This window comes from Monodon monoceros, unplaced genomic scaffold, assembly GCF_005190385.1.
Source record: "Monodon monoceros isolate NGI ecotype Baffin Bay Population unplaced genomic scaffold, NGI_Narwhal_1 Super_Scaffold_6, whole genome shotgun sequence".
NCBI classification, from domain to species: domain Eukaryota; kingdom Metazoa; phylum Chordata; class Mammalia; order Artiodactyla; family Monodontidae; genus Monodon; species Monodon monoceros.
The window spans coordinates 41658024-41671141 of NW_021703783.1; the positions used below are offsets into that span (position 1 = coordinate 41658024).

General features: G+C 41.9%; 1 protein-coding gene across 4 annotated transcripts in view; it reads left to right on the forward strand.

The window, feature by feature from the left end:
- Window positions 1-13118, forward strand: part of NCKAP1L (NCK associated protein 1 like) — a 53449-nt gene that overhangs the window by 16525 nt on the left and 23806 nt on the right. For all 4 annotated transcript variants that reach the window (XR_003791038.1, XR_003791037.1, XM_029204729.1 and 1 more), the window contains 13 exons: window positions 1997-2053; window positions 2780-2922; window positions 3749-3839; window positions 3930-4067; window positions 4880-4928; window positions 5024-5180; window positions 9131-9187; window positions 9480-9576; window positions 9993-10102; window positions 10274-10406; window positions 10807-10888; window positions 11069-11127; window positions 11344-11489. Coding sequence is in view for 2 of the 4 variants with exons in the window: in XM_029204729.1 (XP_029060562.1) it covers window positions 1997-2053; window positions 2780-2922; window positions 3749-3839; window positions 3930-4067; window positions 4880-4928; window positions 5024-5180; window positions 9131-9187; window positions 9480-9576; window positions 9993-10102; window positions 10274-10406; window positions 10807-10888; window positions 11069-11127; window positions 11344-11489 (1319 nt within the window). In the remaining 2 variants the exon portion in view is untranslated. The remainder of the gene's footprint in view (window positions 1-1996; window positions 2054-2779; window positions 2923-3748; window positions 3840-3929; window positions 4068-4879; window positions 4929-5023; window positions 5181-9130; window positions 9188-9479; window positions 9577-9992; window positions 10103-10273; window positions 10407-10806; window positions 10889-11068; window positions 11128-11343; window positions 11490-13118) is intronic.

Below are 13118 nucleotides of genomic sequence, written 5' to 3' on the forward strand. Positions count from 1 at the left end.
ACTGCTCTTAGCCTCAGTTTCCCCGTATGTTACTTTAGATACAGCCTTTTGGGGAAGGTAACTTGGAAACATTTTTCCCCATACATTTAATAAGTTTGCAAATGTATACACCTGTGTAACAACTGCCACAAAGTACAGAAAATTACCATCAACCCAAAGCTTCCCTGCACCTTTTTTTCCTCAGTCCATCCCTACCTCCCTGACTCCTGGCCCCAGGCAACCACTGGTCTGCTTTCCAGATTAGGTTTTTCTTTTTCAGGGGTTCATATATATAATTAGAATCTATATAGCATGCTTTCTTTTGTGTCTGGCTTCCTTCACTCAGCATGTTTTTAAGATTTGTTTATGTTTCATGATTCATTTCCTATTTTTGCTGAGCGCTATTTCATTGTATGGATACAATCTGTTTATCCACTTACCTGTTGATGGACTTTTGGGTTGTGTCCAGTTTCTGGCCATTATGCACAAGTTGCCATAAACATTTGAGTACAAATCATTTTTCATTTCACTTGGGTAAATAATCTAGAAGTTGAATTGCTAAATCATATGGTATGTATATGTTTAATTTTATAAGAAACAGCCAAACATTTTTTCCAAAGTCGTGGTTCCATTTTCCCTTCCCATCAGCAATATATTAGTGTTCCAGTTGCTCCACATTCTCATCAACACTTGCTTTTAGTCATTCTTTTTTTGTTTGTTTTTTGGCTGTGCCAAACAGTTTTCGGGATCTTAGTTCCCTGAACAGGGATTGAACCTGGGCCACTGAAGTGAAAGTGCCAAGTCCTAACCTCTGGACCACCAGGGAACTCCCGAATTTTAGTCATTCTGATGGGTGTGTGTAGTGATATCTTCTTGTGATTTTAATTTGCATTTCCCTGATGACTAATATTATTGGGCGTCTTTTCATGTGCTTGTTCGTCATTTTTATATTTTTAATTGTAAAGAGCCTGTTCAAATCTTTTGGCAACATATTTTAAAAATAAAAATATATATACCCTTTGATCTAGCAGTTCCACTTCTGTAGAAATGAAAGTACCAATGTGCAGTGGATAGGGCCAGGAATTGGAACAAAGCAAACACTCATCAGTGGGAAAAAGGCTGAATGAACTGGCCGTACCATGGGCTATTATGCAGCCATTAATAAGAAGTACATTAGTGCTCTACCAGATGACTTGAGGACTTTTAGCAGGTAAGGTTGAATAAGAAAAGTAAAATGATAAGAACAGTGTAATAGTATCTCAAATTTTTAACACAAATGATTTTCAAAAAGACCTCTTTCTCTCTTTTTCTCCCTATCTAATAGGATTATATAAATAGGATGAAAATTAAGAAAGGACATACCAGGTTTACCTGAGGGTTGGGCAGGATGGAGGGTGGGTGCTGATGTTGCGGGGAGGGAAGTGTCCACAGTAAAACTGCATATTTATTTAGGTAAAATTATGTATGAAAAGAAAAAGAATCCCTCTCACACTGAAATGAGGTTAAATGAAGTATATGCAACTTACCTAGTAGTAAGTACTTAGTACATTGTAGGTGATCAGTAAACAGAAACATGTAGAAAGTTGGGTAGTTTTCCCATTTGTTAATGATTAACTTCTGAGAATAAGAGACAGAATCGAAGAACAGACTGATTTTGGGATTCATCAATAAAAATGGGTCTGATTTTTGGTAGTTTAGAAACAGCCTATCAGATGGTCTGCATCTTGTAACCTTTTTTTGTGGAGGAAGGGGGCACTGGGATGATAAGATCAGGGAAAGTGTGCATAATGTAGTAGTGACTTGTGCCTGTGGAGACATGGGCATCCAGTAGGGTAGCCTGATAAGGGCCCACGGACAGCTTACAGAGGAGGAACTCCCTCTACTCAGCAACCCTCTCTTATGTTATTCAGTGGCTCTCTAGGACCTCCAAGGGAGAGAACCTTCCCCTCAAATTCTGGTAGTACATGTCATCTTCTCTTTATTCTTTATTCATTCTCATCTCCGATTCTACCCCCAGGATCATGTATATGAACTTCTCAACACGATCGATGCCTGCCAGTGCCATTTTGATATTGTAAGATTCTTGGCAATTCTCTTCTATCCTAGAGCCACGGAAATTGTCTCTGTTGGGACAGTGTGGGGTGAGATGGGACTGGAGGAATGGCTATTCCCCCAGGACTATAATATAATATATATAATATAATATATACTGTATAATGAATGAATGGCTATTAATTCCAGGACTATAATTCTTTTGTAAAAATGTTGAAGTTAAAGTGTATTTACGGGCTTCCCTGGTGGCACAGTGGTTGAGAGTCCGCCTGCCGATGCAGGGGACACGGGTTTGTGCACCGGTCTGGGAAGATCCCACGTGCCGCGGAGTGGCTGGGCCTGTGAGCCATGGCCGCTGAGCCTGCGCGTCCGGAGCCTGTGCTCCGCAACGGGAGAGGCCACAACAGTGAGAGGCCCGCGTACCGCAAAAAAAAAAAAAAAAAAAGTGTATTTACATGTTAAGCAGATCAGCAATGTGATTTATTTAATCCAGAATTCACATAAAAATCTTCTTATTCTACCTCCTCCAACCTCTAAATGCTACCTTATTTCCTGGCCTCCTTATATCTTGAGCTCACTTTTAGCTCCTGAATTTTGTTAAAATTTTCTCCTTCTGAATTTGCAGTCTTGTCAGTTTCTCCTTCTAAATAGATCTTTCCAGAGTCTGTTAAGCACTGTCTGGAATGGTTGGGGAAATAGTGGTTAATAGGCCTTGCTGTTCTTGGGTTCCTATGTATTTTCCTTGTAGAATCTCAACTTTGACTTCACTCGGAGTTACCTGGACTTGATAGTTACCTATACCTCAGTTATTTTACTTCTGTCACGGATTGAGGATCGACGGGTACTCATTGGCGTGTACAACTGTGCCCATGAGATGCTGCATGGACATAGGTGAGTTGCGATATACAAGATGAAGAATCTCATACATGGTGCTATGAGGTAAAGGTGGATACAAGAGAAATAGATGGCATGCTTTCTCATGTGAGAATCTATAGTCTATATGATAACCCAGGCAAAGTAAAACAATTGCCCTGTCTCTAATGAGTTTTTAATCCTGGGCTGGCTGCCACTCTGCTTTTGAGGTTATTGCAAAAGGCAAAGAAAATTCTTTTTAATATTGGTAGGAATAATATTAGTAAAGTTAAAGCCATTAGAGGTAAGTAATGTTTGAAAATACATTTGGAGCCAAATATAAATGGATTTTGGATTATCTGCAATTCTTTGCCTTTCCATTAGTGCAAATAAAAGTATTTAAGGGCTGAAAAAAATAAAGACCAGAGGGATCAGAGGGGACCGTGGAACATTGTTCTATGTATGATGTGTATTCCCATGTGCCTACATGAATACCTAGGCACATGACTTATCATTCGCTTTGAATGTATATATATTCTTTTGGGTTGTATACAGATTTGGGTCCAGCCATATTACTTGATTTGTGACTAATCAATATGGATTTATAGAATACCTATCATGTGTCCAACCTTATTTCAGGTGCTTATAATGAAGAAACTTTCATGGACCAGCCCCAAATCATGTGATTCTATCTTAGTTATACCTGGGCCTGGAGTGGGTTATCTGTATATGTAATTCACAGTTTAGTATCTTCGGAGGTGGTGGAGAATACCAGACTATGTACACATCGTTATCCTATATGCAAACATGAGAGTTTATATCATGTTTAAGGGAGGGCTGTAACTCCTTTTTCCTATGCTTCCAGTGACCCCAGTTTTGCCCGTCTTAGTCAGATGGTCTTGGAGTATGACCACCCTCTGAAGAAGCTGACAGAGGAGTTTGGGCCTCACACAAAGGCAAGTTTCTTGAGAGAGTGGAGAATTCCTCAGGCAGAAGTATGTTGTCCCCATCATTGACATTGGAGATTCATTTGTTTTTCTCCACAGGCTGTGAGTGGAGCCCTGCTTTCTTTGCACTTTCTGTTTGTCCGAAGGAACCAGGGGGCTGAGCAGTGGCGTAGTGCCCAGCTTCTAAGTCTCATCAGCACCCCTGCAGCCATGATTAACCCTGCTAATTCAGACACAGTGAGTTCCCTTTTCCTCTTGTGAGTGGAAGCATTCTCTTTCCAAGGCCATCTCTTTAGAGGGCGCTTCTTTTCAGGAAATATCAGCCCTAAGAGTGCTTTAGCCCTCTTCTAGGATATGCCTCTGAGTTGATCACCTCTTGTGGCTAAAAAAATCATAGTTGGGTTGGGGATTTTCTTTGGACCAGGATTAGTGTGTGCCTGCCCACAGAAGGAATTTAATAAATGTTCATAGAATGAATGAATGGATGAAACTGAGTCATTAAGCACCTATTCAGCCCAGCAGGAACTTGAGCATAGATGTCAATTAATTAACAAATGTTTTTATTCAACCACTATCGGCCCAAGGTCCTTGCTTCAAAGAATTTATAATCTAGTAGGAAGATACGCCATGTATTCATAAAAATACAACTGACGGTACAAGAGTATGAGAAGCACCAAACAAGTGACGTATACTTTACATGGTAAAAGAATCCAAGGGAGACGGAAATCATGAGATTTTGAGTATTACTCTCCTGAATTGTTGAAGAGAAGTTATGTCAAACCATTTGTTTGTCCTCACTTCCAGTCCAAGTTCCTTTTTCTTTTCTCAACTATATTCTTTTCTCCTCACTCCACTTCTAGTGCCTCACCTCCATTATTGGCAGCTTTCCCAGATATTGGCTTATCAACGTGCCCTTATCCAGTCTGGTAAAATAAAAGTTGGTTTTGATACTCAAACTCTAGCTTGACTGCCCTTGTCTCGACTGCCTTAGTCTTTAGCGTGGACCAAGTTAAATAACTGCTAGACCATCTCTGCCTCTCTTCTCATAGATGGCCTGTGAGTACCTGTCTGTGGAAGTGATGGAGCGCTGGATTGTCAGTAAGTTTTGTGGGATGAGGTGGGAACAGACATAGCATGTTATATGGAGATCAAATTCTAAAAGTCTTCCTCTGCACTGTTTTACCCACCCACAGTTGGGTTTCTTCTTTGTCACGGGTGCCTCAACTCCAACAGCCAGTGCCAGAAGCTGTGGAAGCTGTGTCTGCAGGGTTCCCTGTACATCACCCTCATACGGGAGGATGTGCTACAAGTGCACAAGGTCACCGAGGATCTGTTTAGCGGTTTGAAAGGGTGAGATATGAGGTCCCAGCTAATCTTTTAGCCCCTCGTGACAGGGATTTTTAGCCCCTCCTGACATCCTTTTCTTTAGGGATTTTTAGCCCCTCCTGACATCCTTTTCTAGTCTCCGTAAGTGTCCCAAGTACAGGTGTTAAGGAATAATTCTAATTATTGAAGAAATATTTATTGAATACATTCTATTTACTAGGTACTTCACTTGATACATTAGTTAATAAGATAGCATAGAGGTTAAGATAACGGATTCTGAAACCAGATTACCTGGGTTTGAATTCCAGCTCTACCACTTACTGGCTATGTGATCTTGGGCAAGTTACTTACCTTCTCTATGCCATGCCTCAATTTGTCTATAAATAATAATAATACTTCCCTATGACCTACCTCATAGGGTTGTTACGAGGAATGAAAGAGTAATTATTTATAAAGCATGTAGAAAAGTGCCTGGTACTTTGTAAGTGCAATATATGTGCTTATTAAATTAAAAAAGACAGAATCTCTGCTCTCAAAAGAGCTTGCAAATTAGTGAAAAATAAACTGTTGTGATATAATAAGGGATTATGATGTATAAACCTAAAGTGCTTTAGAAGGATACTTAAACTGGCCCTGGAGGATCCAGGAAAACCTGGAGACAGATAGACCTGAAGAGTTAAAAAGGGGAAGCGTGTGTGTGTGTGTGTGTGTGTGTGTGTGTGTGTATGTGTGTGTGTGCTGGAGTGGTGGGGGTGGGGATGGAAAAGCAGGGAAATTGCTTAAGGCAGAGAAAGATACTTTAGGCAGAAAAACTATCAAGATTTCGAGGCAAAAGGGAGCATGGCAAGTTCTAAGAAATTGATATAGCCCAGGTTACAAAAATGAAGATGTTGTCAAGAGACAGATTTGGAGAGGTAAGTTGGGGCCTTGGATGTCCTGTCATGGGGTTTGAGCCTGTTCTAAAAAGGCTAGGGAGGGACTTCCCTGGTGGCACAGCGGTTAAGAATCTGCCTGTCAGTGCAGGGGGACACGGGTTTGATCCCTGGTCTGGGAAGATCCCACATGCTGCGGAGCAACTACTGAACCTGTGCTCTAGAGCCCGTGCGCCACAACTACTGAGCCTGCGCACCTAGAGCCCGTGCTCCGCAGCAAGAGAAGCCACCGCAGTGAGAAGCCCACGCACCGCAACGAAGAGTAGCTCCCGCTCGCCGCAACTAGAGAAAGCTCGTGCGCGGCAATGAAGACCCAACGCAGCCAAAAATAAATAAATTTTTTTTTTTAAAAAAGGGATAGGGAGCCATTGAGTGATTTTTCTTTTTTTTTTTTTTATAATTTTTTTTATTTTTGACTTAGCTGGATCCTCCAGGGCCAGTTTAAATTTTTTTATTTTGCTGTGCGCAGGCTTTTCTCTAGTTGCGGCGAGCGGGAGCTACTCTTCGTTGCGGTGCGTGGGCTTCTCACTGCGGTGGCTTCTCTTGTTGCGGAGCACGGGCTCTAGGCGCGCGGGCTACAGTAGTTGTGGCTCACGGGCTCTAGAATGCAGGCTTAGTAGTTGTGGCACACGGGCTTAGTTGCTCCACAGCATGTGGGATCTTCCCAGACCAGGGCCCAAACCCATGTCCCCTGCATTGGTAGGCGGATTCCTAACCACTGTGCTACCAGGGAAGCCCCTCTACATTATATCCTGAAGTTTTTTTTTTTTTTTACTCTATTTTGGATATCTTTGCATGTCAGTCTATAGAGACTTATTCTTTTTAACAGTCAAACAGTATTTCATTATGTGGTTGTAACATAATTTATTTACCCAATCCACTATTGATGGACATTTGAAGTGTTCCCTCACTCCCTCCTTTTTTTTTTTTTTTTAAAAAAAAAACCTTTACAAACAATGTTGAAATGAACATCCTTAGACATATATCTTTGTGAACATTTCTATAGGGTAAATTCTTACAAGTGGAATTGCTGGGGTAGAGGATATGCATATTTCAAATTTTAATAGCTCTTCCCAAATTGTCCTCCAAACAGATGTATTATCTACCATCTATGAGAATACTTACTCATCATACTCTCAACAACTGAGTATTATTAAAAATTCATTGCCAGACTTAAGAGAGAGTAAATCTAAGATTAATAATTAGAAGTTACAGGAGGTAGATAGATACAGATATATAGAAACACTTTCTGATGATTACCGCTTCTGGGGAATGGAAGGGATGTTTGAAGCGTGTGTTGTTCCCCATCACTAAGAACAACACTAACATGTAAGATTTATAGTTTAGGGAGTTCTTTGCCATAAATGATCTAATTTGATCTTCATGTTACTTATACTCAGGTATATGTTTAATATATTCTTTTTTTCTTTTTTTTTTTGGGCTGTACCACGCGGCATGGGGGATCTTAGTTCCCTGACCAGGGATCAAACCCGTGCCCCCTGCAGTGGAAGTGCTGAGTCCTAACCACTGGACTGCCAGGGAAGTCCCAATATCTTCTTTTATAAATGAGAAAATAGAGACTCAGTCTCAGTGTCACTCAGAGATGAAATTAGGAAATCATTCCAAATTTTTTGACTCTTAATCCTCTCACTTTCCATCATACCATGTAGAGGATGAAATAACTACCCACCAGGAATGCTGTGGAGTTGAATCCTGATTTGATTAAGATACTTTCCAACTCTAAATTTCCTTGATTCTGTGCTAAGCTCAATAAGGGGTGGTTTGGAGAAGAGAAATGAAAGGTTATAAATTCGACTAATGTGGTGGCAACAGATGCAGTACAAGAGAAGACAGATATAAGGGACATAGGGAGCACAGAGCCTAAAGTAGCGTGGGACTTTTGAGCATGGGTCACTAGTTGAAAAAAAGAAGTATGGTCAGGAGAGTCAAATGTTACGGAGAAACAAAGAACAATGAAAAGGCCGTCTAACTTGGTGATTCAAAAGTTGACGGTGACCTAAGAGAGAGCAGTTTGTTTAGTGTCTAAGATCATATGGGCTTCAAGGGTCAGTGAAAGGTGAGGTGAAAAAGAGTAAAGGTGCCTCTCTGGAGGAGTTTGGTGGTGTGGGAGAATGAGCAAAGTTCAGTAGATTGTCAGGGTCAAGCGAGGGTCCTTTTAGAATAAGGGAGGCTTATTGGGAGAAGAGAATAAAACCAGTGGAGAGAGAGAGAGATTGAAGTGACAAAAGGGTAACTGATAAGGTTAAATTCTAAGAGGAGGTGGGTGGGAATGGGACCCAGGGGAGAGCTGGAGTAACTACTTTTTTTTTTAAAATAAATTTATTTATTTATTTATTTTTGGCTGTGTTGGGTCTTCGTTTCTGTGCAAAGGCTTTCTTTAGTTGTGGCAAGCGGGGGCCACTCTTCATCGCGGCGCGCGGGCCTCTCACTGTCGCGGCCTCTCTTGTTGAGGAAGACAGGCTCCAGATGCGCAGGCTCAGTAGTTGTGGCTCACGGGCCTAGTTGCTCCGCGGCATGTGGGATCTTCCCAGACCAGGGCTTGAACCCGTGTCCCCTGCATTAGCAGGCAGATTCTCAACCACTGCACCACCAGGGAAGCCCTGGAGTAACTACTTTTACTTGAGAGCAGGGCCTGTGTCATATTTATGCACTGCTTCTTTGTATTTCCTTCAAACCTGAAAGAGTACTTCGGCTTGAAGGTGTCAAGGCAGGAGCACAGGACAAGAAATCTAGTCCCAGCTTTGCCATTAAAACCCTATGTGACCTTGGGCAAGTCAGTTTTCTTCCGCAGGTATTATTTTCTTTATCTGTAAAATAATGATGAGAACTAGATAATCTCTAAGCTCTATGAGTCTCTTGTTAATAGGTCAGGGTAAAAAGTAAGGTTTGGAAAGATCCTGATGGTGAAGGCTGCCCATGCCCCTTCAGGCTGTAGTTTGGAATCTCTGAGGACTGGGAATGTGGGACAAGGCCTTTAGCTGGTGGTATGGCCAACCCTTCTGTGTGTATGTCAATCCTCAGGTATGGCAAGCGAGTGGCAGACGTAAAGGAAAGCAAGGAACATGCGATTGCAAACAGGTAAAGGCAGGGAATGAGCTCTTCCAGAGGGGATGGCATAGGAATCTCTCCTGAGATTGTTCTCTCCTCTCCTTGTTCTCACCCAAGTTTCTGTACAGCCTTATTGTCTCAACCCAAGAACTTGCTGCTGCCCCACAGATTCTTGTGTTTCCTTTACCAGGTCTAACTGTGGCATTGACCCCTCCTCCTAGCTGACATCCCTTCCTAAATGCAGCTGTCTTCTGCACTGCCTTTGGAAGATTTTTAAGGGTGGGTGAGGCAATATTCTCTAGTTTCCACTTTCTTTCCTCAGTGGCCAGTTTCACTCTCAAAGGCGTCAATTTCTGCGGCTGGCTGTGAAGGAGCTGGAGACTGTGTTAACCGATGAACCAGGACTACTGGGTCCCAAGGCAAGAGAAAGAAACGTTGGGGGGGGGGGACGATGTTCAATGATAAAAGACTCCTATGTGGGGGATGACTTGGCATTCATGAGTTTTTGCATTTCTGAGTTTTTTGTTCTGTTTGTGTATGTATATGCTGATTCCCTTGAATCTTCTTAGAGTACCCTAAAACTTCTTGTATCTCTTTTTTGGGCACTATCATAGTATATCATATATTATAGCTATTTGTGTACTTTTCTTATCCTCTATTTGACTGTGAACTAATTGAAGACAGTTTTTTGTGAGTCTCTGTGTTTAATATTGGATACCACTGTTGGTATGGTTACACAGTTGTTTCCATATGCACATTTTCATGATAGTTTTCTCTGTGCTTTGAAATCCGTTTTTAAAGTTGAAAATTCTCATAGTCCCTGTCCCCTCCTTAGGCCCTTTTTGCTTTCATGGCCCTGTCCTTCATTCGTGATGAGGTCACTTGGCTGGTTCGCCACACAGAAAATGTCACCAAGACGAAGACACCTGAGGACTACGCTGACTCGTTAGTACTTGGCATGGTTAAGAATCTTGACCTTAGATGGACTGGGAAAAGGGACGGGGGGACATCAAATGACCTCGGGAGGTCTCAGTTTCTGCCCTGTTGTTGCTGTCTTTGTCTCGGGTCACGTTTTCAGTCTCATACGGCTCTCTGTTCTCACCCTCGACTTTGTAGGAGCATTGCAGAACTGCTTTTCTTGTTGGAGGAGATCAGGGCTCTGGTCCGAAGACACATCAAGGTGATAGAGCAATACCACCTTCAGTACCTGGCCAGATTTGATGCTCTTGTGCTCAGTGACATCATTCAAGTATGTTTAATTGATGATACTTTGGAAATTTTGGGGTGATCCCTGGTCATTTTCCCCTGGGGGCCACCCTGGCTGAATCTCATGCTCTGTAGATTGTGTGTCAAAAAGCCTGATTTTCCCCTCTACGTTTGTTAAAATTTAAAAAAAGGACTAATAATCTTAGCAATTTTTTCCCCCAAGTGAGGCTGCACAGAAATAGGAGAGAAGAGTAAAAGGCAGTTGGGTGTTAGCATGGCAGGGAACTCAGGGAGTTTCCTCCGTGTCTTGTTTGGCTCTTTCTCTTTGTTTGTGGCACTTGGCAGCTCTTCCTACCTTCATACACTGACTGAGCCTTGTGGTCCTTGTTTCTCTCTTGGTGGAACTTATACCTCCTTGATGGTAACTCCACCTTCTCTTTTAGAACCTGTCTGTGTGTCCTGAGGAGGAGTCGATCATAATGTCCTCATTCGTCAATACTCTCTCCTCTCTGAATCTCAAGCAAGGTAACTGGAGGGAATTGGAGGAGGAAGAGTGAGGGCAAACATCTTTTTTTCTAGAAATATTGATCTCTTGAGCCAGGGAATAGCCAAGATGACTTTGAAGAGGACCTATTATACCATTCCATGCAGTTGGATAGAGGTGCTGTTTTATTATTTCCTTTTAAACTTCTATCTTTCTTGCAGTTGATAATGGAGAAAAATTTGAATTTTCTGGATTGAGGCTGGACTGGTTCCGTCTACAGGTAGGTCTGTTTCTGTTAATGGTCCCCCATTCTCAAGGTTTTCTCTCCCTCACAATCCCTTCTCTTTCTAACTCCTAAGCTCTGCTGTATGGAATGATTCAACACTGAAAACTGCTGATTGGACAGGACAAATACCAGCCAAACTGTAGTCCCAAGGCTGGGAGTCTTTTTCATTTATCTTGTTTTTCTCCACCCTTTTCCGAACTCCAACCATAGGCGTATACCAGTGTGGCTAAGGCTCCCCTGCACCTGCACGAGAACCCTGACTTAGCCAAGGTGATGAACCTCATTGTCTTTCACTCTCAAATGCTGGACTCAGTAGAGAATATGCTGGTGGAAACTTCTGATTTATCTACTTTCTGGTATGTCCTGACTCAGAGCTCTTTATCAATTGACCCGATCTCTTGCCTGGCCTCTGTGGAGGACTCTAATTCCCCCAGATACACAGGAAAGGCTTGTTTTCTTTGAGATCTCTTTAAAGACGGATGCTCAAACTCCACAGCTTCTTCTTTCCAGCTTTTATCAAGTGGTAGGAATTTGAAGTTGATTCCCTTTTGTGTTGGCTTTCTTTAGGAAAGCCATTTGGACTTTACACAGCATTCTCTTCTCTGGGATAATTCATTGATTATCTTTTCCTCACGGTTATATGTGGAACCTCCTTCTTCTTTTTATTCTTGGGACATTGTGATTTAAAAGAGACATGGAAAACTTGGAAGTTTAGTGGAGAGGACTGAAAATAATTGAGAGGGCTGGGGAACAGGGTCTTTAGAGAATGCAAATGAGTTTGTCTTCCTTGGGTGTCATTCGGCCTTTACTAAGTGACCACTGTTGTTCATAACTCTACCCTTTGAGGGATCAAACACACAACACAATATGTTGGCTCTGCTCTCTGCATTCAGCATGAGTGGGGAGGTATAATACCCACATGTGAAAAGGACATCAACATAATAATGGCAAATGTGCATGATGTTGAGAGAATACAGGGCTGAGGAAAGATCAGCCTCATGAAATTAATCAGAGAAAGTTTTCTGGAGCCTGAGTGTCAAGTTTTGAGAGAGATGTGATTTAGTAATACTGAGGGACTTCTAAATCAGGGCCCAAATCATGCAGAGGTTCTGAGGGAGGAATAGCAGATTTTGTATAAGAAAAGGGAAGGAGGTATTATTGGGTTGGCCAAAAGGTTCCTTCGGTTTTTAACGTAAAAATGAAACACACATTTTTCATCTTCACCAAGAACTTTATTGAACAACGTATTAACCCTTTTGTTCCACTACCTTCTGCCATTTTTCAGGCAGCTTCATAATTCCATCTTCCCAAAACTTTTTATCTTTTTGCGCAAAGAACTGTTCCAGGTGCCTTTTACAGTCTTCCAGGGAATTGAAATTCTCTCCATGAAGATAATTTTGTAAAGACTGAAATAAATGGAAATCTGAAGGTGCAATACTGCGGGTGGTTCAGAACTTCCCAGCCAAGCTATAACAGTTTTTGCCTGGTCATCGAAGAAACACGTGGTCTTGCGTTATCCTGATGGAAGATTATGTGTTTTCTGTTGACTAATTCCGGATGCTTTTCGTTGAGTGCTGCTTTCAGTTGATCTAACTGGGAGCAGTACTTGTTGGAATTAATCATTTGGTTTTCCGGAAGGAGCTCATAATAGAGGACCCTCTTCCAGTCCCACCATATGCACCTTCTTTCGATGAAGCCCGGCCTTTGGTGTGGTTGGTGGTGGTTCGTTTCGCTTGCCCCACGATCTCTTCCGTTCCACATTATTGTACAGTATCCACTTTTCATCGCTCTTCACAACTTGTTTTAAAAATGGAACTTTTTTAATGTTTAAGTAGAGAATCACATGTGGAAATATGGTCAAGGAGGTTTTTTTCTTGCTTAAGTTATGTGGAACCCAAACATCAAAGCGATTAATATAACCAAGCTGGTGCAAATGACTTTCAGCACTTGATTTGGATATTTTGAGTATGTCAGCTATCTCCCGC